At 32.4% G+C, this 26,519-nt stretch overlaps 1 protein-coding gene and 1 long non-coding RNA gene across 3 annotated transcripts; one reads left to right on the top strand and one right to left on the bottom strand.

Annotated features, from left to right (window-relative positions):
* Nucleotides 1-8,193: 8,193 nt before the first annotated feature.
* Nucleotides 8,194-16,756, top strand: LOC111905066 (ubiquitin carboxyl-terminal hydrolase 15). The gene is made up of 13 exons (XM_023900749.3): nt 8,194-8,408; nt 10,287-10,641; nt 11,567-11,882; nt 11,971-12,268; nt 12,347-12,477; nt 12,574-12,662; nt 13,367-13,452; nt 13,556-13,718; nt 13,789-13,912; nt 14,405-14,562; nt 14,704-14,788; nt 14,887-15,161; nt 16,038-16,756. Exons 2-13 carry the CDS (start codon nt 10,310-10,312, stop codon nt 16,549-16,551), a joined length of 2,571 nt encoding a protein of 856 aa, XP_023756517.1. The 5' UTR covers nt 8,194-8,408; nt 10,287-10,309; the 3' UTR covers nt 16,552-16,756.
* Nucleotides 16,757-18,383: 1,627 nt separating this feature from the next.
* On the bottom strand, nt 18,384-25,823 carry LOC111905068 (uncharacterized). Of its 2 annotated transcripts, none has more exons than XR_008226671.1 (6): nt 25,276-25,823; nt 22,554-22,975; nt 20,387-22,447; nt 20,153-20,314; nt 19,610-19,753; nt 18,384-19,511 (listed from the first exon to the last, which is right to left on the bottom strand). It is a non-coding gene; the product is annotated as an uncharacterized LOC111905068 (long non-coding RNA). The 2 variants fall into 2 exon arrangements; XR_008226670.1 differs by having other exon boundaries at nt 21,616-22,447.
* Between the last annotated feature and the right edge of the window lie 696 nt (nt 25,824-26,519).

The raw sequence follows: 26,519 nt of genomic DNA, 5'->3' as shown, positions 1-26,519 counted from the left end.
AAAGAGAGATAGAGTGCATGCCACGTCATCACGCCTTGCCCTTGCCCTTGGGCTCAGAAGTACCTGAAACAAATCAACAACCTGTAAGCGAAATGCTTAGTGAGTTTCCCAGAACATACCATACACATCCACATACACATATACTGATAGCTAATAAAGCTATAATCACGCCATAAAAATCATGCAATACGATTCAGCAAGAATGCCATGGGCTACCCCACATGGCCTTACATCCAATGCCATGGGCTACCCTATATGGTCTTTACCTAAGAATGCCATGGGCTACCCCACATGGTCTTATATCCAATGCCACAGGCTCCCCCCGGGGTCTTCTATACCAACATAATATCACATAACATATTAATTCATAAATGAATAACACACACACATAACATGTTCACACAATGGGTCAGCCTTGGTGCCGTAGACCCATAGGTATGGTGAGAAAACTCACCTCCGTCTGATGAATACGAATACTACCCTCCTAATAAATGACAACCTCCCGAGCTGAATAACAACAATAATAATACAATCATTGATAGGACCTTAAATTACCTAAGGAAAGGCCCAACCTTCAAAGTATACCCCCAAGGCCTAATTACCCTTTTTTACAAATGGGCCCCACGGTCCAAGTCCAATATCCTTAATGGGCCCCTTGGCCCAACCGATAAGTCCCCGACGCAAACAGATGAAAAGGCCTCTATTTCACACAATCCAGTCAAGTCCAACAAACAAATGAGGTCAAAGGCCCAAAACGGTATAGGTCCCAACTAAGCTGTGTACGCCCAACGTACCACCCTGGTACGCGCAGAGTACTGAAGGTCCAGGGACTAAGCGCTGCGTACAGCCAGTTACGCCCAACATACAACCATTTTAAGCACTCTTTCCATTAAGTGCTTAATGTTCGAATCCTTCACGTCTAAAAGCTATATCTAATTCTGAAAAGATGTCCTAAGGCATAAAGTTGGCAACTTTATTCCCTTGCATGTCTCATACACACCAAACCACTCCATTAAGACCTTTCAAAGGTCTTTTACCCATGCAAGAGGTCAAATCTCTCATCAAGCTTCCATTTTTATACTTCTAAATGACTAGGGGACCTTAGATCTGACTTTCATATCAAAAGGGAAGGCTTAACTCAACAAAAGAGGTCCAAAGTTCATTAAAGGGACAAACCACCAAAATCCTAGCTAGATCTCAAGATTAGAAAGGAAAGATGCAAGCTTTTTACCTCCAAAAGCTTTGCAAGATGATTTTGGTGCAGGATCTTGAAGCACCCACTTGATCCAAGCTTGCTTGACCACTCCTTCTTCTTGAAATACCCACAAAAAAACCACAAATGCACTCTTTAAGACTCAATAATGAACTCACAAGGTTTCCTGGAGTATATGGACGTTTTAAGGTTGTGGAGGCTCTCTAGGGTTTAGTCCAAGGGACTTAAAGTTGTTTAAATAGGCCTCAAGTCCGAAAATTTAGGGTTTTGCGACCCTGGCGCATATACCCCGCGTAACTCAAGGTATGCCCAGCGTACCCTGATTCCTCCGCGACCACTTCCATGCAGTATGCTAAGCGTACACTTAAGTACGCCCAACGTACTTAAGGGACCATTTATGCAAATATTATCAATCCTTAGGGTTTTACGACATACCGGAATATTGGATGTTACATATGTATGCTAGATCTAGGGTTTATAAGTCTTGGATGAATTGCATGTACAATAGAGAAACCTAGATCCAAGCTTTAGGGTTTGCATGAGCACATATGATGTTCTTTTGTATAAAACGTATCATCATTTTCATACGATATCTTGTAGAATGAAGGAATAACTGATCACTTAACTAAGGGTCAACGTTTGCTTATATTAGAGTTCGACAATGGCTTTGGAAATCACACTTCAGTTGTTATTCAAAGTCTATATTAGTAATTCTAGTTGATGACTGGGCCAAGTGGGTGATTGTTGGAATAGGTGTCCAATGTCATAACTAAATTAGTCAAAGTCAAAACGACATTGGTAACTTTATGGAATAAAAGTAAAGTCCTTTTTGGGTTGCCTTTAATAACTAGAAATGGCTAGAAATGACTTTATGAGAGAGATAAAATGATTTTTTATTTATTATATGATTAATAAATTAATTATAAATAGTTCAAATTAATTTATTATTAATTAGAATTGATTCAAGGTTAATTGGAATTAAGTAAAGGCACAAGGGCTGAATATAATTGTCCATAGTTGAGAAAAAGAACAATTTTAGATGGTTTTATTGGAGTGGACAATTTTATGGAGGGCTTTTAGGGTTTCTAGAAGCCTCCTAGAGCTGATAAAGATAACTGCCTTGAATAGATAAAATCTGATTATTATATTATTCAAATCAGGGTTTATCCTTGTGATCTCCTAACTATAAATAAGAACCTTTGTGTGACATCCCCATTTTCATGGCCAGAAAAGACCGATTTTGATTATGCTTTATGAAAATCAGAGTACCTCTTTTAATAAAAATGTTGCGGAATTTGTTCCCAGTAAAACATGATAAATACGTTATCAAAGCATTTCCGAAGAAAAGTATTTTTATTCATTTTAAAACATTTGGGATGTCATCGTCAATACAGAAACATAAGCATAAACAGAACTTACATTCATTATCACTAGTGATTTATATCTCCTTCATCTCTCAGTGTAATGTGACTTCATAACAACACATGTGATATAAATAAACTGAGTGGGTCAAGTTGGGAAACCTGGTGAGTACATAGGGTTTTCAACCCACAATAATATAATTATTATGTTTAAACAATTAAGATCAACCCAATTACCCATCCCCATTATCTTCTTTATTCTTAAGGATCTACCCTAAGAATCAGCTATTCCTCGTTCATTTATTCCTAAGGATCATCCTAAGGAATCGGCACGAAGTCCATCGTTGCCACGGTTTACACAACATGCACTAAGTCTGGATAGTCGCCAGGGGTTAGGCATCAAGTCTGCATGATTGCCAAGGTTTACACAAGGGGCACTAACTCTACATAGTCGCCAGGGTTTAGGCATCAAGTCCGCATGATCGCCAATGTTTAGGCACCAAGTCTGCATGGTCCCCAAGGTTTAGAGTACACCGGGTAAACATATCGTTCACAACACCTACAGGCTGCGAGCCTGCTAGTGTTCCACTGGACTGTCTAGAATAGTCCGTAGTTGTCATCCATACTCTGCTGAATGACGGGGCCATCGTTTAGGAAAAGGCTTCTCACATCGTCCACCTCTCAACCTCACCTCGTGGTCTATAACACCTCTCAACTCATCATCAAACTCATATTCCATCTATTACATCTACCCATGTTTTACCCCAACATTATCGTAGATATAAAATACATATACAATTTAAATCATTTAAAACATGTATAAAATCGTTCATCCAGCATAAACAACAAATATTCAGATAATATGCACACATAGCACGTAATTTATATAAAATACTTCATATCTATGTTTAAGATGAAAGTAACTAGCACTCACCTGAGAAGGTGGTGACTCGGTACTCGGATAACGCTTCGTTTACTTTAAAATAATTTCCTTCGACGAAACCTAGTATTATTACCACTAGATTTTAGTCTAATACTTACCGTGACTAATTATTAGTCTTATTATTATTATATAAGCGTTTAAACAATACTTTCTAACCACTATGTATAGATAGGGCCAGACATAAAACACCGGAGGGCAGGATCATTTTGGCGTATAGCACTTCTGAAATCCAACAACCCTATGCGGCCCTTTAAACCAGATTCCCCGTACCGCGAGTAGTTAAAAAGATATTATAACGACACTTATATAAGTCATAATAATAGCTCAAATATTTATTATAAATTTATAATAACAATACTAATTTTAAATATAAACTATATTTAAAATAGGGTAAGCATAACTTACTTACAATGAGATTTTAGCTAGGAGTCGGGCTCTGCAGAGGCAGAACTTCGTCGCTGAATCTTTCTAAGAAAGATTCGTGCAGCGCTTCAGCGCTCACCTTACTATACTAAAACTATAGAAAGAGAAGTCGAATCATGAGGGACCGAAATGCTCAGGGGGATAAGAAGAGAAAGACTCTTGAATCAAGAGAATGGTGCAAGAAATATGAGAGCTAGAGGCTCTTAATTATACTAATTGAATTTTCAAAAACTACACTCCATAATTACTTAATGACCTTATAGTTATATAAACAACTAAACACCCCTTTATATTACTATTTTAAATAGATTTAACGATATTTGTACTAAACTAATGTCGAAAGAACTCAACATTAGTCTTATAATGACCGCATCGTCGATACCTTTCTAATGATATATACATATATATATATATATATATATATATATATATATATATATGTGTGTGTGTGTGTGTGTGTGTGTACGTATATATGATTTATACTTTATTTTAATACGTAAATATGCTATTATAATTTGTAACTCGTTCATACGAACTCCGTTTTTGACGTTATTTATATCCACGCGTAGGTGGAGACGTACTCTACAACTTTCGTTTAGACTCCGTCGGCTAATTTTGACTTTATTTTTAAAGTTATATTTTTAACAGGCCGGGACATGATTGGTCCGTTAAAATCTCATAACTTCTTTACCCGATGTTCATTTTCGTCTGTCTTTTTATCGTTACGCTACTAATAACGATATCTTCGATTCTGGTTTAGGTTTTGTCGGCTAAAAACCGCTCGATCTAATACTCGAACTTCGGGTTGTACACCGCTAAGCCGAAACTTGAAAAAATCATAACTTCCTCATAAGAAGTCAGATTTAGGCGTTCTTTTTATGGACACTCTCAGGTTAACATATTCTACGACTTTCATTTAGATTACTAAGGCTAAAAGTCGCTCTATCATAAATTCACTATTTACGTCTTCGTGGTGCCGTGCTGATTCCGTCGCTAAACTTCGACGGGTCATAACTTCTTTGTTATAACTCGGATTTCGGCGCTCTTTATATGTATGGAACCCTTGAGACATATTCTACAACTTGGTTAAGATTATTTATTCTAAATAATCTTTTGTCGAAAAGTCGTTTTCGACCCCTATTATCTCTAAATTGACTAGCCCGGATCTACAAGCGTTACACTTTGGCTCCTAAATTTCATGGCTCTTACCTTTCACAAGGTGGAGAACAAATTTCTCTTCATCTTTCCTATCTCTTCTTGATTTCTAAGGTTCTATGGTATTGGATGTGAGCCATTAAAGGCAACCACAAGTTTGGTGCTAGCTTTCTGAAGTAGATATGAGGATTTAAGGGTGCTACATACAATTGTAACACTAAAGATATGTAATCCAATCTATTGAAGTTGATCTAGGCTAGGGTTTATAATTGTTTCAATAATATGTTGCTATAATGAGAAAATACATAAATCCCTAGGTTGCATGTGCCATGCATAGATTTTATGATGCTTCTGCTATGTAATTAAGTTTAATGTAACCTATAAAATTCATTAGGGTGGACCGTGATATTGCTCCCTGATGCCTAAGTCAGACGTCATTTAGAAGGGGTAGTAAAGTTGCATGGGTTGTTTGAACTCTACCTTGTTGATGCGTATCGAAGGCTTTATATATAAACAAGGTGGTGCGGTTTCTTGCTTTCCTAAACGAGTGCTGTAAATGTCCAAGGATTGCAAGGGTAGTACTCTTCAATATTATAATGTTGCCTTTTTCGTGTTTTATGAGATATTTTCTTAAAATCCATACATGCGATTTCTTTTACTTTTAATATGTTGCTAGGCGATCTTTTCCTGGCCGGTTAACTTGATATAATAACTCCGACCTGCTAAGTATTTGGGCCCGTTGCTTGGTTGTGGACCGCTCTTAATCTGTGATGTTCTTTCTTTATGTGTGAGCTGATCCTCATACACCATTAGTTATCTATTATCTTGAATGAAATTGGGATGATTTTATTACCATTAAAAATGAAAATTTTTGTTCTATGTTTTGGAATGTTACACATATATAATTTGTTTCCCACATATATTTAGTAGATTGCATTTGTGGTAGTCCTCTTTATTGTAAATTAGTAATATCCTAAAAGGCCAATCTTGGTGCAATAGAAAGAACTCAATTTGAGGTTTAGAAATATAATTTTTTTTGTACTCACTGATAAGGATTTTTATTTGGAAATTATAGATTATTAGAAAATTAGTTGCTTAATTATTTGAATATGAATCATATCTTGTAACATAAAACATATGTTTTTAGTTACATGTTGTTTGAATATGAATTTGATCTTATGTGTGTCCTCTAAAAGTATTAGCTTGCACAAATTTAGTACATATTGCACGCACGTATATTTCACTTTCTCATTGCTTATAGATTTGTGTTTGCATGTACATTTCTCATTATATGTTATATAAACTTACAAAAAGACAATTTTGAAGATTAAATAAGTAATTTAACTCCAATCATCTAAGAGTATTAGCTTGCACAAATTTAGTGCGTATTGCATGTACGTATATTTCACCTTCTCATTGCTTGTAGATTTATGTTTGCATGTACACTTCTCATTATATGTTATGTAAACTTATAAAAGGACAATTTTGAAGGTTAAATGAGTAATTTAACTCCAATCATCTTTCTCATATACTTGAGTGAAGCATCCCATGGAGGGTTTCAAGGAAGACCTAATAAAGCTACTCATTTAACTCGAATTATCTTTCTTTTGAAGTCCAAGGATCAACATAATTTTTCTTATAACTATTGCAAGTTCAATATGAAAAAATTACAGTTTAATGTTGTCTTTTCATATTTTAATGTATTTATCAATATCTCTTGATTTTGAATTTATAAAATCACTTTTATTTATGGAAATATCCAGTAAAGTTCCTATAAATTTTAGGCCCAATAATGATAAAATCATGATTTTGGTATTTTTTGAACAAAAAATACCAAAATACCCGCAATTGTTTAAAGAAAAGGACAAGAAACATACCATCGTTTACAAAATTGTGACTATAGCTGCTAATATTGAATTTTAGCCAACAATTTCTGGAAAAATCTTTATATTTTAGATTCATTAATGATAAAGTCATTTTATATTTTAACATAAAATGACAAAAAAATATTATCTTACTATAACTTATTTTATTCTATCTAAGACATGATATTATGCAATTGAAATAATACAACATATTATACGTGTTTTATATTATCTTACTGTGATATGATTGTACTGTATTTTTTTTTTCTGTTTTATAGATGATATTATTGTCAATATTTCTCTCTACCTAATATCATTATCTTACCATAACATTACTATATTCTTTATTTCTAATTTTATTTTTGTCAATCAAATTTTAATATTTTAGTAAGACAAAACAGCCTAAGAGAATACCATTAAATGACCAATAAAAATAATACAATCTATGAGACAAATAGAATACACAAATATTTAGTAAAATATTACTCTCTCTCTTTCTTTATTAAAAAAAAACCTATATCATGACTTTATCGTAAAAAATAAAACGGTTAAAATTGAAAATTACGGACTTAAATCTCAAATATATAAACTAACTATCAGGTTTTATAACCTTAGAAAATCCCAACATATTTTCATCAAATGCTTAAAAAAACTATTATATTATTTTTTTAGTACACAAAAATCCTTATATTTTCTAAAATTCTTATTTAAGGTTTTCTGAGCTTAGAAAAGCCTATTCTATTTTCATGAAAGGATTAAAAAAACCATTATATTATTTTTTTAGTGCATTTAAACCCTTATATTTTTTAATTTTTTTTAATCTAATGAATTGTAACAATAAAAACGTTAAGAATCGAGTACCTAACATTTTTGGCTATCTAGGATTTACCGAGCTCAATGTCTTAAATAATACATTTTAAAAAATATAAGGGTTTTAACGTACAAAAAAAATAATATAATGATTTTTTTAAGATTTCGATGAAAATATGTTGGATTTTTATAAGATTATCCATTTTCTTAATAGACAATTGCTTATATTATGTCTATTTAAAAAAAAAAACAACATTATAACTTAATCGTTAATAAAAGTAAAATCTAAAAGATTTTACCGAATATTATGAAGTTAATTATAAGAAAATAATGCACAATCGCTACAACCCACAAAGCTGTTGGAACAACAGTTTCTGTAGAATATAAAAACGTCACGAATCTCAAAGTGGTAAAAAGGGAGTGAGAGACTGAGAGGTGTGTGAACTGTGTATGAAGTTAGCAACAACATTTGGACATATTCACGTAAACAGGAGAGAGAGAAAGAGAGAGAGTGTGTGTAAACAGGACTTCTTGACGCCAAAGAAGGAATCTTTTCTCCATTGTCTGTCGATTTTTTTCAGAGGAAAGAGGAGCACGGGTTTGTTTCATCGGACTTTCTTCTTCCTCAGCGATTTTAGGTATAGGGTTCTTCAATTCGAATCTATCTTCCGGTTTTTTGCTTGATTTCTTCAATTTCTGTCTCGGGTTTCGTGGAAATTTGATTACTTTGTGTTTCCTTTTCATATTTTTTCTTGATAAATGCCATTGTTTAGGAAGAAAATGAGGGTTTACGCTTGTTTCAATTCTCCAGGGATTTAATGCTTATAGATTTTTGCTTAATTCCATCTGATCTTTTGAAGTATTTGTTTTTTGGTTCTGGGTTTCGTAAAAAAATCGATTTTTAGGTTTTTTTTTCAAAAAATTTCAGTGAAATCTCTGTGTTTGTCGTGGGATTTTCCTCTTTTCTTGGAATTTAATGTGATTGTTGGATTGTATAATGCAGCATCAGTGAATATTCAAGTGTTAGGTTCACAAATCACAACTTGAGATTAATGAATTGTTAGCACATAATTAGAGTACTTTATGACATGATAAACTTCTTAAAAACTTGGGAATTTAATTTTATCAAAGAAACAATTTATTGCCCACATCAGAGTATGCCAAAAATCTTGTTGAACTTTTAACTAATTCTAAGTTTCCTTGTTAAACTTGAACAAATTTGAAGGTTCTTTTTATGTGTTGTTGAATGAATGTAGGGTTTCATCATTTTAAGGAATTGTAGTGTCATTTGATTCGATACAAATAGAAACACCTAATATATGATTTTGTCTGTGTTTCTAATTCTTTCCTTAATATGATCCAAGTTTCCACTTTTCCCTAAATGGTTAACTCAAAAGGGTAAAAAGGGAAAGCAAGTGAGGTCATTGCTTGAATATATAAACTTTCTTCTTGTTATCGATCTATTTCTTCTAAGATTTATATGAATTTCAAGTTCTGTTACATACTTTTTTTGTGCACCACTTAGGAGTTATAGCTGTTTCTTTTATTGTTGTTGTGAAAACTGAGATTAGTTCACTAATTCGTAAGATTAAACTTGTAATAGATGTAAAAAAGATACCTGTAAAGTGTGATTTTATTGACATGTATTATAAGCTAGTGGTTATTAGCTTTTTCTATCAAAGTGCCTTTTTCTTTTTAACTCAATAAGCTTTATGAGTTAAGCACTTAATCTGGATATCTATATATGGTTGTTTCTTTTTGACTTAATCCGGTTACATTGAATTAACAAGTTATATATAAAACACCAACCATTTACCTATCTGCCCTTATTTTTTCCACTCAACTATTCTCATGTTAAAAGAAACAAACCTTATGTATAAAATATTCTAACACTTTGGCTGTGTTTGGTGTGTTGAGCTTTTTTAAATTGTTATGTTTGGCAAGCTAAAAAGTAGCTTATAAGCTAGATTTTTAAAAAGCTACTTAGACCAGCTTTTTAGGTCCTTTTTCAAAATTTTCCAAATATACCCATTCATTAATTATAGAAACACATTTTTTTAAATGCCCTTTTAAGTCATTTTATATCTTTCAACTAGCTTTTCAGCTAGTTTTACCAAACATCATTTTTTATCAACTAGCTTTTGAGCTATCAGCTAACTTTTTATTTAACAACTAGCTTTTGAGCTATCAGCTAACTTTTTATTTAACAACTAGCTTTTCAACTATCAGCTAGCTTTTCAGCTATCAGCTAACTCTTTATTTAACAACTAGCTTTTCTGCTATCAGCTAACGTTTTATTTAACAGCTAGCTTTTCAGCTATCAGCTAACTTTTCAGCTAACAGCTAGTATGCGAAACATCGCCTAAGTTTTTATTTAACAGCTAACTTTTCAGTTAGTACACCAAACATAGCCTTTATCCACACAAACATCAAAACATGATCAATTCATTCCTTAAGAAACACATGAAAAAAAATTGAAGTGAATTCACTAATTTGAAAGATTAAACTTTGAACAGGACATGAGTATGCTGGTGGGGACATGCTCCAGCCAAGGGAAACAGACTTGCCAGCCTTGTTTTTGGTGTTGGTTGTGCTTCCTCTTGTTGCTTACATCTTATTAGGAAAATGGAGTGAGTCTTCTAAAAAGAAAGAGAGGATAAATGAGCTTGCTCAAATTGCTGCAGAAGAAGCTTTTCAAGTAGAATCATCATCCATGGCTACTACTACTATTGCTGCTGCTGCTGCTGCTGCTGTTGTTATTCCTGTTGTTGTTGTTCCCATGTCAAAATCCAACAATTCGGTTCATAAATGTGCTAAATGTTTTGCTCAAGCTAAAACTCGATGCTCTCGTTGCAAATCGGTTCGATATTGGTATGTAATGTATGTTTAACATCAAGAATCTTTAAGAAAGATTGTAGAAAAAGAAATTGGAAAGTGGTTTACTTTTATTGATTTGTTTCGTATAGCATGTTATACTCTTTTGTTTCTTTCTATTGAAACATTGTGTTATGGGAAATCTTAAGCAATGTTGTCAATATAGAAAGGAATTTTAAGTTTTTAACTGCTATAAGAAAGAAGGGTTAATCTCAAAAAAGAACTTACTTATAGTTTGTGTTTTTACACCTTTGATTTACCTTTTGCCTGAAAAAGACCTTGTATTTTTTCATTTTTTCCAATCTGGCACTTTTAGTCATCTTTTTCGAAAAAATTTGTAAAATGTGAGGTTTTTTTTCGAGAAAAAGTAAAAAAGTTGAAGGTTTATTTGGGAGAATTTAGAAGGTTGAGGGTTTTTTTGGAAAAAATACAAAGTTGAGGGCTTTTTCGGAAAAAATGGAAAAAATACAAGGTCTTTTTCATGCAAAAAAATGAATTTAAGGTTTAATCCGGAAAAAAAAACATGAAATATAAGGTTTTTTTTGAGATTAACCCTAAGAAAAAAAATTGGAAGTGGAATCATTCATGATTGTGTAGGTTTTTTGAAGTTTAATGTTTAAAAAGGAAAAAAAGTTGGAAGTGGAATGTTGTAATTATGTAATAGAAAAAAATGGAAGCAGGATGATATAAATCATATAATTGACTAATAAGCAAAAGTATATTGATATTTCTTGCATTTATCCTTTAAAAGAAAAGGTTAAATGCAAGAAATAACAATGTATTTTAATTCATTTCTTAGTTTCATCCAAATATAAAGCCATTTTCACTCCTACAATAACAAAAAAAAGTGAAAGTAGGATGCTTTATTACAAAGTACATTGCTATTTCTTTGAAACATAATTGGACTTTTTTATTCTTGTAGTTCTGGAAAGTGTCAAATAATTCATTGGAGGCAAGTTCACAAACAAGAGTGTCAATTCTTGGAGTACAACAGCAGTTGTGCATCTCCAAACTCAGCTTCAAATGAAGAATCTGTTGATGAATTCAATGAAAAATCGGATTCACAATTTTCTGAATCCAATTTCAAGCTTGAAAAACCGTTTTCAGATGATAATTCTTGCAAATTCAACAAAGAAATAGCAAGAAAAGAAGAGAGTGTTACAATAGAGTCATTTGGAGAAACATGTTCCACTTCATATGATAGTATTCCATCAAAGGGAACTTTCACTCGATATAAGGTTCTTAATTCTTATATTTTAATAGAAAATATTTTTGGGTTTTTGTTTTTTGTTTTTTATATTTACTAAATACTGATTATTTTACCAGAAACGGGGTCATCTTGTGTTATCTAAAGAAGACATTCAAGAAAAAAGTAATGTGGATTCGTGTAATACAACAACGAGTAAATTTGACTCAGAAAAGTCAACTCAAAATGGGACAAATTTATTAGATGTTGAAAAAGTCGAATCAAATGTGGATTATGAGATTCACACAACAAAATGTTCTGAAAGAAGCCAAGCAAAGAAAAGTAATACAAAATTGCATAAATCCACCAAATCATCTGTGAAAGTGTTGAAAGATTATGAAAGGGGTAGTATGGATCAAGTTGCTGATGTATTATTAGGTGCAATTTAAAATCTTATATTTTTCATTTCATATCAATTATTTTACAATGTTATATTCATATGTAATTGTGATGCAGATGATTCTAGACATGGGGACATGAACACTCTTCATGAAGGCAATAAGGGATTCATGAAGATGATTGGTTTAAAGAGGTCTTCGAAGCATGATAGAGTGGAAGCTAATACTGAGAAACATAAGAAAGTAAAAGTAAGTTCATTAATAATTCAATATCAAATCATTGCATCTTTTTATCATGTTGTCAATATGGTAATATGGTTAAATGATTTCTTTTTGTAATGTTAGATGCTATTTCCATATGAAGAATTTGTGAAGTTCTTCCGATATGAAGCTTTTGATTTGTTGCCAAGAGGGCTTGTAAATTGTGGGAATAGGTACTTTGCATATTTTGCATGTGTGTGTGTGTATTTGTGTTTGTGTGTGTATGTATAAATCAAAAGTTACACTGAGTTTGTTACAAGGGAATTTGGGATTGGATAAGCTTTCTAGGGCTATTTTCGATGATGATGAATACAAGGGCATTTACGTCTTTTTCACATAAGGAAAGATTGAAAGTGAGTCTTTATCCCCACCCCACCTTTTTGAATTTTTTGTTCCACTCAAAAAGGTGGGACAAAGACTCAATTTCAATATTTCTTATGTGCAAAAGACGTAAATGCCCTTGTATTCATCATCATCGAAAATAGCCCTAGAAAGCTCATCCGATCCCAAATTCTCTTGTAACAAACATGCCCTGAAAGATTTCATTAACTATCAAATATAGTAAAGAATAAACTACAAAGTGGTCCCTTTGCTTTCTGACTTTTAACGTGTTTAGTCCAAAATTAGAATCTTTTTTCAATCTTGGTCCTTATTTCAAGGTTTCATATCCGTGTTCGTCCATGATACCTTGACATAAAAGACCAAAATCAATATGAAACCTTAAAATAAGAACCTACATCACGAACTCCACGGGACCAAAATCGAAAAATATTTCAATTTTGGACTAAACACGGTAAAGTCAAAAAGCATAGGGACCATTTTCGTTATTTACTCTAAATAACTAAAAAACAATTTTGCCATTCTACTTGTTCTCCAGCTGCTATGCGAATGCAGTGCTGCAGTGTTTGACCTCCACGAAGCCGTTGACCATCTATTTACTCCGCCGATCACATTCTCGAGCTTGTAATTCAAAAAAAAAAAAAAAAATCTTTTCTCCAAATTACTTTTTCAATCAAAATTCAAAACAATAAAATATATTCACTAATTGTTCTTTATTGTATTTAAGGTTGTGCAAAAAGTTGGTGTCTTATATGTGAACTTGAGCATCACGTATTAATGTTACGTGACAATGGAGAGCCACTATCACTTAGTAGAATTCTTGTGAATATGCGGAATGTTAATAACCAAATTGGTGATGGGAGTCAAGAAGATGCTCATGAGTTTTTAAGGTATGTCGAAAGCTCAAAATTACATTTTTACCCTTTGAATTATGTTTGATTTTGTATTTTTTGGTTTTAGGCTTTTAGTTACCTCGATGCAATCTATATGTCTTGAGGGTTCGGGTGGAGAAGATGCAGTTCATCCCAAATTGCAAGAAACGACTTTTATTCAACATACATTTGGGGGACAACTACGATCAAAGGTGGAATCGGAAAACATATTTATTGCATTTGTTTTTAGGGTTAAAAACAAGAAATAGCGATTTACTTTCATTGATTTGTTTATTATAACATCATACTTTCATTTCTTTTCTATTAAGGCATTGTACTTTGAAAAATCTACCATTTACAAAGTAAAATGCAATAATATAAAGTGGAAGTAGGATGATATAATACACAAATATATGAAAGTAAAAGCCATTTCTTGCATTTAACCCTGTTTTATATTTTAAACAATTTCTAGGGTTAAATGCAAGAAATAGCAATCACTTTCATATATTTGTGTATTATAGCATCCTACTTTCATTTCATTGCTTCAAAAAATCTACCAATCGTATGTAGCAAAAAGAAAAGGAAGTTAAAGTAGGATATGCTATAATACATAAATATATGAAAAACGTACGTTGTTATTTCTCACATTCAACCCTTTTTTCTATTTTAAACAATTTCACCGAGTTTGCTCCGATGAAAACTAGGTCAAGTGCTTGAGATGTCATCGTGAATCCGATAGATATGAAAACATAATGGATCTTACATTAGAGATTTTCGGGTGGGTTGAATCATTAGAAGATGCATTGACTCAATTCACGAGCCCTGAGGATTTAGATGGAGAAAACATGTATCGATGTGGAAGGTTTGTCAAAATTATATTCATATATTAACATGAAAAGATTTATCACTAGAATGCTATAAATAATACACAAAACAAAAAGAAACAAAAGTAAGATTATATAAAAATGTAAATATAATAACACGTTTGATTTCCCATTAAAAGGTGTGCGGCATATGTTCGAGCACAAAAACAATTAGCAATTCAAGAAGCTCCAAACATTCTAACAATTGTCTTGAAGAGATTTCAGGTATCTTTTTAACTTTTTTTTTTGACTTTTTTAGCGTAAAATAAGGTAATGTATGTATGTGACATGTTTTTTAATAATAGTTTGTTGTTTTTTTTAAGGAGGGGAGTTATGGGAAGATAAATAAGTGCATTACATTTCCGGACATGTTGGATATGATTCCATTTATGACTGGGACAGATGATGTGCCTCCACTTTACATGCTTTATGGAGTTGTTGTTCATTTAGACACAATGAATGCGTCTTTTTCGGGTCATTATATTTCATATGTGAAAGATCTTCGAGGCAATTGGTTTAGGATAGATGACACACATGTTCAACCGGTGTCTGTGACTCAAGTGATGTCAGAAGGGGCGTATATATTGTTCTACATGAGGTAATTCATCTATTTTGTAGTTAAAACTTTGTTTGTTGGAAAATAATACAAGCCTACGTAAATGCATGTCCGTTATTTTAATAATTAAATGGAAACCTTAAATGCATGTTAATTATTGTAGTTTCAACGTAGTTAATTAATTAACCGATACACAACTCAAAATGACGCCATTTTGAGTGTTTGTGTTCGGTTTGGTTTATTCGGTTTTTACATTTGTAAAAACCAAACCAAACCAAAACAAAACAAAACAAACCGAACAATTTTTGTAAAAACCAATATTTATGTTCGGTTTGTTTGTTTGTTTTTTTTTTTTTTTTCCGGTTTTTATATCTGTAAAAAACCAAACCAAACCAAATAGTTTTTTGTAAAAACCAAAATTTATGTTTGGTTTGGTTTTAATATATGTAAACCAAACCGAACATTTATGTTCAGTTTGGTTTTTTTGGTTTTTATATCTGTAAAAACCAAACTGAATAGTTTTTGTAACACATCCAAATTTTATGTTCGGTTTGGTTTTTATATCTGTAAAAACCAAAACCAAACCGAACACTTTTTATAAAAACCAAAATTTATGTTCGGTTTGGTTTTTTCGGTTTTTAAATTTTCGTAAAAACCAAAAAACCAAACCGTTGTTCTCACAACGGTTTGGTTTTCGGTCACAATTTTTAGATTTTTGTTTTTTTTTCCACACCCCAAACATACAAAGATATTGTGAGCGTTGGGCACCCATCCTTGATACAATTTACAACACCCCAAACACACGTACCAAAATATTGTCTGCTTCATTAACACGGTCTCAGTCCAATACACACCAAACACAGTATCCAACCAACTTACTTGATTGAAATGTCAAATATATATTTTTTTTATGCGCAGATCATCCCCTCGTCCCCTAAAAACCTACTCCACAAAACCAAAACCTTCCTCCATCTCCGAAAAACACCGGATCCCAAAAGCTCCAAAACCAACCATAAATCAACAACCAAAAGCATTCCAATCAATCACAACCCAAAACATTCCCCCACCACGTACCGATTTTTCCGATGCAGCATCAAGCGATTGGTCAATCTTCACAAGCTCAGACGACGCATCTTTCACTACAGAAAGCACCCGTGACTCATTCAGCACCATTGATTATACAGACAACGATCCAATTTCTTCAATCTTCAACACACTTTATAGCACCACTCCTGATTATAATCATACAACAGTCAGGGCTTCAAGTAGATCAAATTTGATACCCATGAAATCGTATCAAGGTTGTGAACCTCCGTACAGATTACAGAAGGTCTGTTCATCGGATTCGAATAGTAATTGTGGATTATACATGAAATATGAAAGTGATCACAAGGATTCGATGAATAGAACTTCTGGACATTGTACACTTTAGATTTTTAGATGTGTTTGGAATATGTTTTTTTAGATGTAGGGGAGTAGATGTTGGTGCCTCAAAATTTTGCCACAATGCTTATGTAAATGAGGGCCTAGATTTATACAATTATTTGCTTTGAATCGGAGCAAAGTCGTCGGAGTATTTGTCAACTACTTGCACACCATTCAAAGCTTTTGATGAGAACATATGAATTGTCTCTTAAGTTGTTTTTTTAAGTTAATTACTAAATCAAACGTAAATTTCAAATTATGCACGTGAAAGGTATTGTTAATCTTTTATTTAGAGATTGATAACATCCGCGATAAAAGAGGTTTTATTTTGTAAGATTGTATTTTTATAAATTTATGAGTAGAGATTCATTTACCGTTTTTATTTAATTTATATTCGAATTTGAATATTTGATCGTATATTTTTAATTAGTAATAAAGTTTTATTCAATAGAAATGAAAAGAAGTAAAGGACTTTGTAAAATGAATAGAGTTAACGTTATATAGTTAAAAGTTAAAAATGGGAAATAATATTCATTTGGTATTATTGAGAGTTATATGTTTATAATAAGTTTAGTTTTAACATTGCTGCAATAGCAGAGAAATCGTTCAAGGCAAGGAAGAAATGAAAGGAGAAAAAAAAAGTGAAAGAGAAAACCCGAAGTGTGAGATTGACATTTGGCCTGACGTTATCAAATTGTATTGGAAATGTGTCCCTTTTCTAAGTGGTTGAAAGTTCAATCCTGTTCTGGACAAATATATAGAAGGCATTTGGACGTATTAACACAATAATTATAAGAAGAGATCAAATAATAAAATCTTTGACTATTAATTTATCAATTCGAAGTGGGGTGCCCGAGATACAATTTTAAGTATGTTTAAACTTTTGTTTTAAACTTTAAAGTTGTAAATAGTTAGTTATCATGATCTGATTATGGATAACCGTTCGACGGAAAATTCGTTTATGTTTGTTTATTTAATAAATGAACGAATATGAACACAAATTCTTGTTCGTTTAGTTAAACGAACGAACATGAACAATGGTTTCGTTCATTCAATTATGTTTGTGAACGTTCGTTAGCATGTTCACGAACAGTAACAAACGAACATGAACAATGTAATTTGTTAAACGAACAAACATGAACAAGAAAACTCGTTCGTTTAACCTTTCGCGTTCGTTTATTTGTTTGGTTAACTTAAACGAACGAACATGAACAAACACCGTTCGTGTTTGTTTGATTCGTTTATAACCCTAATTATGGGTTATAAAATGGGAACATATATCATGTGGTTCTTTCTTTGTTTCATCTTTACAGTGATTTTGGTTGGCAATTTTCTTTTTTCTTTTCAGTGCCTAACAAATCACATGAGATTGATACCATATATCAGCTACTTGAAAGCTTACAATAGCTAAGGCAAAGAGCAAATCTTCGACATTCTTTTTCTGAACATTAGGACCTTGCTGCACCTAAGGCTCATGTCTATAAACTATTTAAAAACATCACCACGAACAAAACATTGAAGAGCTAAGTCAATAACTCTATAATGCGAGGGTTTAGTTTTTAGAGTTTGGTGAATTTGTTTCACATGGACTCAACCATAGGTGTAGCCCTTGTCAGTGAGAATCTTCTTCAACTCATTAATCAAGATTTTAGGAGCAATTCCAGCAAGTATCACCAGCAAAGTACTGAAATACTACAAAATATATAAGTTCTTTTTATTAACTTTTTTTCGAGACTAAATTACTAACACTACTAGAAAAAGGTTAATAGAGTACGGTTGAAATTATGAATATAGTACGTACATAGCAGGCGTACTAGTAGAGGGGTGTATTAGATTACATGCATAATAAAGTACGGCTATTTAACCGTATTATATGTATCTTATACCATCCCATACAATCATTACATACAATCATCTAGTACACCATATATAAACATCTAATACACCAAAACAACCGTACTTGATGTCTCAAGTATCATCTAATACGCCATATATACACATCTAATACACCAATAAACAACTGTACTTGATGTCTTATTCATTCCTATTCCTAGCTTTGCATTCCAGACTTTCCAGCCCTTTCTGGCTTTGCATTCCAGCCTTATTAATCAGCCAATTCCACTCCATGGATGCTGTGGAACACATGGATCACCATTCCAACTATTCCAACTAAAACAAACTCTTTGATTTCTGCAAAGCTTTTAGCATGTGAATTGTAACCAATTGATCAATCTCCATAAAATACAAACCTACTATATGATTCCATTCCAACCATAAGAAGTGGGGCATCACTGATCATGTTTTAATTTTAAAAAATAGAAAAAAAAATTACAATAACTATTTAGTTCATTAAACATAAAAACATTAATATTCTTTCATACTACAATCTATACAATCTAAAAGTTGTATACCTAGTTCATTAAACATAAAAACATTCTTAAATTTGTTAATGTCACACATCTGACCTCTCTTTCCCCTTTGTGGCTAATTCAGTGTATGCCTACAAAAACAAGAAAACTTAGGATTCAAAATCTCAAATAACTTTTAATGAAGAAAACTCAAATTATTGGACATTCCTGCCATTAACACCTTCATCTATAGCAATGTAAGGGTGAAAACTTCTCCACAACATAAAAAATATGAGCAAATACAACATGAAATACAAGGGATGTTTGTGTACCTCCATAACAACAACCTCCTTAACTCGAAATCTGCAAACTTCCACAATAAAACACAAAATATAGCATCCTACTTTTATATTTCACATTTTCCATAAAAAAAACTTTCGTCCAATTCCTCACTAGAAAATGTTTTTTTGAAAAACATAACCAATTATAACAATGTATATAGAACAACTAACCGTTAACTTGAAAAAGACTTCACTTTATCTTCAAAAGTTCTCATCCATGTTTTAACACGTTCATCCAATTCCTCAATAGAAAATGGTTTTTTGTCCTTCCAAATGTTCTACAAACAAATTAAGATAAAAAATTTGTTATTTAACAAAGGTGACCCACTAGTACAATAAACAAAAATGCAAAAAAAATATCTAACAATATACTTACATTCGGAAATCCATGTTGTCGAAAAAGTACAAACTCATGCATCCAGTTCATAACGTAGTAACCACACTCCAATCAGACAATTGTTGATTGCACTAAAAGGATTATATACGTATGATATTGGAATAGTCTCTGAATCTTTTGGTCCTGGACAAAAAATTTCGAAAGGATCAATGTGATTGAAGATTACACAGAAGATGAATTGAAATTGGAATCTTGTGCAAAGATATAGAAATCTTTTCTCCTATTCACTTTTCTTTTTTACTTATAGAAGGGTAAAATGGTCATTTACTCATTTACTCACATTAAGAAAGTTGATATTATATGATTATATCTTGTATTTGTGAATCAGTTACTTGAATATTTTTCTGAAAGAATGATATCTGAAGAGACATTAAGGAGAAATCATGTCATGCAAAGAAGATATGAAAAACAGATAGAAAGAGTTTACTAATTATCAAATAACATTAACTACTTGTTTTCTAGCCTCAGATAATCAAGAAAAACAATGCATGTTATGTGGAACTGAATTTTGACAAATATTACCTGAGGAAAACGTCGAAGAGCCAATCCTAAGTTCCTGCCCAAGTGAGGCTGCTGCTATCGGAGAAGTTGTGAGCTCTGAATAGATGTTTGGTGAAAGTGTATGATGAGATTATTTTGATGCAGTGCTCGGTGGATTCTCAATTGGAATTGATGATGTTCAACCTGGGGATAATTTGTATCACAACACAAACATAATCATTTCACAAGGGAATAAAAAATGTGATAATTTCATACCCGATTTAATAAAGGAAACCTCAAGTGCCAACCTGGTTGCAGTGCTGCTCAAACTGACAGCCTAAACTACCAACATGGCATCATCAAATCTAACATCATAATAGCGAGACTAACAAGTTCCCTTTTGTTATCTGAGGTCCCTAATATGGTCATGCTAATCAATTTGTATTATAATGTACATTGCAAAATGACTATTTTGCCCATTTGGTTGCCACCGGAAAAAGAGTTGATTTAGATCAACATCCTGAGCTTACAAAGGGTTGTGTCAATATATTCCGTTAAAAGCGGAATGCTTGAGGTAATGCCTGTTGTAATCTTGATGTGTTTATAACTATATATATATATATATATATATATATATATATATATATATATATATATATATATATATATATATATATATATATATAGTGTGTTTGGTGTCCTAAATAAGATCAGAGATGAAACTGGAAAGGTAATATTAAATATCTCCATCCATTTGTTTGTTTTCTATCAACTATTGATGCAATCAAGATTGTAAACCATATAAAATAAATTGGGATAAAACTATACAAAAGTTTTGTTTCACTGATGGAAAACAAATACATTTTTGAAATTCATATTGACACATTTTTTTGTTTCTTTGACTTGTTGGCATCCATAGCTGACAAGTTATCACAGGAGAGTGAAAGTTCTACTTCAATCACCAGTCCAAAACAAAAAGACCAGATTACCCTCCATAAAGAATCACCACATTCTGATAATGATTCTAGTGTGGAACATGTTTCTGATGTGAAAACTAATGTGAAGTTTGAACCATGTAAAGGCAAGAATGTAGATAAAATGGAGGGAGATTTATGTAATTTTAAGTTGTTTAACAGTATAGCTGAAATACAGACCGAGGGAGTAAATGTAAAGAAACAAAGTGGAGACTTTACTACTAGTGACCCAATGGAATCATGTGTAAATACTCGTGTGCTTACTAAATCATACAGTAGTTTAAATCTACCCTCCAAAAGTAGGTTACTAGAAATTAATATGATTATGATATCATAGACCAGTTGAAATTGTCGATTACTAGAAATTTTACTGATTATGGTCTAATAAACCAACAACTGAGTAGCATTTATACTTTTACACAGTATAACCATTATCGACTCCTAGGCAACAAGCAGCATTGCATAAACACAACATTAATCAAAGAAGACATTGTCATAAACAGAACATTAATCAAAGAAGGCCGATCGTACCTGTAAACAACGTGAAAGGAGGAGGCGGAAGCGGCTGTAGGGCGGAGTAGGAGACTTCATCTGTGTCTTCGACCGAAGACCGGAGGCAGAGGCGTCTTTGGCCAGAGGCGGATGCGGAGGCGTCGTCGGCTGAAGGCGAAGGCTTCGTCGTTCTCGTGATAAGCAAACAAGTACACGCAAAAGGGAACGTAATTGCAATTTTGACTTTTGGGTCAATTTTGTTAAGTTTGCAATTTTTACTTTTGACCGATGATGAATTGAATATGTGCTCATATGGGCTACTGATGGGCCCCTTCAATATACAAATCCATATAAAAGAAAAATGGGATTCACGTTCATATATATGTAAAAAGGACAAAAAAAATTCTATTTTTTTTTCTTTTGTTTCTTGTTTAATAAAAGGGAATGTAATTGCAATTTCAATATATTAATATCATGTGAAAAAAATTGATGCCGAACCAAGATGAACATATTAAAAATTAAAATGAACATATTAAAAAGTAAAATAATTAAATATATTTATCAAATAATTATATCAATATTATATTTTTCTCTTTGAATTCATAAAAGGAAGAAGGGGAAATGAAGGTGATGAGCAATTGAGCATTTAGTGATGAACAAAGATTAATGTTCATCACTAAAACATGACTTTGTATAATATAGAACATATTACATGTGACATAAACATCAAAAACTCAACATAGTTTTTATCCTCGCATCATGTTGATACTACACAAGTTTTTCATAATGCAATCATAGTAAATCTCCCCATGAAGAACCTCAACTGCAATTATCACTGTTATTGTCCTCCAGTGTCGTGTCGTCTGTGTTGCTGCAAACAAAAATGTATTAAATACATACATAATACTATCTTCATATGTTTCAAATTTACATTAAATTATATTTTTTATTTTTAGATCAAACAAAGGGTTTATTACCTTTCTTCAACATATGATCCTTCGTTATGGTCCGATCTTAAGTAAGCAGCGTCATTAATATCAACATTCATAGATGGAATACCGATAGAAAATGGAGGTAGGTTATCATGGATGTCATCCTCTGAATCATCTGTATCATCATAATTAGATTCGACATCAATTGTGTTGTGATCAATCAATAACTCGCCATGTTGTGATCAACACGTATATCGATTCATAAATCCTTCACATATCATATATTCTTCTATTACATCCAAATCATAGACCTTTTTACAATTTTGGTACATTTTACAAGGACACCAAATGGAACATTCTGCTCTATGCACCCGACGATCCTCAACAACTTTAAGAAACTTCTTGAGGTTATGTACATATTCACTGCTAGCCCATGGTAGTCCACACATCCAAGTTTCATGATACACCTGTGTAATAAAATACCACAAAAAGTAAGGATTAGAGTCATCCCACAAAATAATAACAATGTAAAAGGTATAATATAATATAAAATATAAATATTAACTATCTGTTCTATCAATGGGTCGGTTGTTCTCAGTAACGTACATCTCCAAGAGCGTGCAATACTCAAGGACTGTCAAGTAGTATTTTTCATTCCAATGTTCATGTTAATTACAATTGATTTTAACAAGAGGGTGTTTGAATTTTAAGATTCCAATAATTTTGTTTGGGGACAATAATTTTGGGGAGAGAGTAATACTTACTTCTAAATTAGTTCAGCTAGGTTTGATATTAATATCTAACACTTTTATTTTATTTTTTTTCATTTTCCTTTTCCTTTTTTTGATTAACTACTTTTTTTTAGATTCTTTTTAGCATAATTTCAGAGTGGAGGATATCTTTTTCAGGTATCATAAAAGCGGCCTTAATGCAGTTTTTGGTACATCAAAATATATTTCCGACAAGAACAGTTTTTGGTTTTGGAGAAATTAAGAAAACAAGTTACGGAAAATAAGGTGGGGAAGGGCTTTTCTGGAATTGGAATCGGAATTGGAATTGTTTGTGATTTCCGTGAACTAATGGCGGGAGTTGTCACATTGCAATCAAGTAAAAAATGCGTTTTTATTTTTTTATTTTGTCCAAATTTGAATTTTTGTTACACCTGTTTGCAGTTATTCATGGTGAAAATTCAAGAAGGAAGATATTTTAGCCATGTCTGCAGCTGGAAGATGTCTACAAAGGTAATTTTATTTTATTTTAGAAACTAAATATAATTATAATAACAAAATGGTTGTTTTTTTGTATATAGGGTATGTTGCAAGATAATCTTCCGATTATGCCCTCGGATGTTATAGAGCTGCAGAAGCTGATCATCAAGGGAGACATGTCCCTGACTCAAAAGGAGCAAGAAAATACAGCTTTGAGGGACCAAATTAAACAATTTGAAACACATTGGTCTAAACATGAAATTAAAATGAAGTCTGTGCAGGAAACTTGGCAAAAACAGATCGCTTCTTTACAGGTCACTTTACTATTTTACCCTTTTACAATTTGGAATTTTGTCTTGTGATTAACCTTAGTTGGTTTGGGCTAGTGACTTTACCCTTCTACAATTGAGTTTAATTTCTTACCCTTTTACCAATGAATTTACATTATTATCCTTTTTTTACAAGTGATTTTACCTTTATACCCTTTTACAAATAAGTGAGTTTACTTACCATATGGTTTGTTGTTGAATGGTGCAGAAGAGTTTGGTTGCAGCCAAGAAGAGTTTTGGGGGAGGGGATTCAGGGGGGATGGCATTAGCAGCATTTCTTTAGGAACTCAAACTCTTGTGGAATACAATGGTGGTGGGGTGGTGGCGGATCATCTATCAAAGGAGTTGGATCAAAAAACAGATGATTTTGATGATGATGCTAAAACCATTATTGGACAACAACAACAACAGATGCCTTATCTCAAAAAAATGGAAAAGTTTAAGAAGGTCAAAGATAGATTTGAAATATGGAAGAAAGAGTACAAGAATCGATTAAAGGAGACAAGGGCAAAATTGGTAAAAGGTGTAAATGGGGAAGGAGGGACAAAACTGTCATGGTAGGGGAAGTTAAGCAAGAGATATTAACTAGTGTTTATAGGTTTGCTTGCTCATGTTGTTTAGAAAAAGAAAAAAAAAGGAAAATCTTATATCAAATGGTAAGGTGTTATTTTTTTTCTTCTTATTTTATATTGTTAGGGTATTGGGTTTCAACTGTTATAGTGAACTGTGAAAATATATGAAAAGATAAATGTTTGTTTTTTTTTCAATTGTGATAATTTGATTTGGTTTCTTGATTTGGTATTTTGATTTGGATGGGTGTCATGTGTTTAAGTTATATATTGTATCATATATGTTTAGATTGTTTTTTCATTTGGATTGAATCATGTGGTTTTGCTCAATGTATGTTTAGTTCTTAACTTCAAACTAGATATTATGTTTAAGATAAGTCCTTAATTTTATATTTATGATTATAAGTACATTCTTTTCATTTATAGACGTAGGGTAAATTGGGTTTATTTTCATAAAAATAGAAACAAATTTTATGAATGTAGTGTTTTATTCATTTATTCAGATATTTTGACAGGCTTGATGAAAAAGGGAATGTGGTCTCTGTTAGTTACAATGTTCATGTTAATTACAATTGATTTTAACAAGTGGGTGTTTGAATTTTAGGATTCCAAAGTCATTTGGTTAAAATTAAACAATAAGTTTTCAAAATAGAGATCCTACCATTTGATTTTGCATCTCGATCACAGACGTTCCCTTATCCATCGTGAAATAGTTGTAGTTCCTTTGTATTTTTGCCTGTGTTTGTCTGTTGCAAAAACAGAAATCAAAGCTCTTGCCGTATGATGATGATGGTCCGGTGGTGGGTTGGTTGAATTATTGGAGGTGCGAGGCGAGGCTGGCCGGTGATGATGGTGTTGCGACAGGGGAGATAGAGATAAAGGACCGATTAGTGGTGTAGAGATGGAGGAAGGGTGGTGTTAAGGTGTTGGGTTGGGCGGAGAAGTGTAGGAGGAGGAAGCTGAGTACTAGATGTTGTAAGCTGAGGAAGCTGAGTACTTATTCAGCGTATTCAATTTAGGTATTGAGCCGTACTTTATTCCAAAATATGGCGTATTTTATTTAGGTATTTGATCTTGTTTCTAGTACAGCACATTAACCGTATTAGATGTTGTAATTGGGCGTATTATATTTATTTAGCCCTTTCTAATACGGTTTTTATTTACAACCGTATTAGATGTGGGTGTACTGTATAGCCTGTTTTCTAGTAGTGTAAAAAAAATCTTAAAATTTTAATAATCAACGTAGTAAAAAAAAGGTCATGTTAACATATATAATTATTACCAACAGTGTATTATCGTGTAGGTAAATGTCCCCTTCCAAATGGTTTTGAGACCGACATATATATAGAGATAAACATTATACATACATAGATACATTACACACACACACTAATTAAGGGGTTATTTTTTCCCATTAAGGTGATGTATACCCTGATAATTAAACATTCCAACAACATTCCAGTCCCTCTAACATTTAATTAAGTGCTAGTTTTTTCCCATTAATGATGTATACAAACAGTTACTAAAGTATTGTAATGCTTTAAATAAGTTACTTGAAGTTAGTCTTCAAACAACATGAGCTGCTAATTTTTTCTTCCAAAAACAAGAGTTGCTAGGTTTTTCCATTCCGTATTTGTCATCCCAATACACCATGTTGATTTTGCATGTATGCCATATTGAACACTTTTTACTTCTCTATGACCTAGAGAGAAAATATTTTAGCAAAAAATCATGAGTGAAGAGATGAAGTTCAATGTATAGTAAGAGGATTTCAAGTAAGATATAGTTGAGAGATAGTAGAAGAGAGGACAACAACAACTTGCCTGAGCTTGTCGGAGCCATAAAACTCTCACGTGCTAACTTTTCCATAGATTTGAACACCAAATACCTCAACTTCTAAATTAT

This window comes from Lactuca sativa, chromosome 9 (assembly GCF_002870075.4).
Source record: "Lactuca sativa cultivar Salinas chromosome 9, Lsat_Salinas_v11, whole genome shotgun sequence".
Classification (NCBI taxonomy): Eukaryota; Viridiplantae; Streptophyta; class Magnoliopsida; order Asterales; family Asteraceae; genus Lactuca; species Lactuca sativa.
Note: the sequence above shows the minus strand (reverse complement) of the source record. Positions and strands in the feature narration are given on the sequence as shown.

Bases quoted from the DNA above. Each gene is read 5' to 3' on its own strand.
- LOC111905066 (XM_023900749.3), top strand. From the start codon at position 10,310: ATGCTCCAGCCAAGGGAAACAGACTTGCCAGCCTTGTTTTTGGTGTTG. The intron at 12,663-13,366 runs GTACTTTGCATA...CTTGTTCTCCAG, and splicing joins CTTGTAAATTGTGGGAATAG to CTGCTATGCGAATGCAGTGC. The intron at 13,913-14,404 runs GTGGAATCGGAA...GATGAAAACTAG, and splicing joins GGGGACAACTACGATCAAAG to GTCAAGTGCTTGAGATGTCA.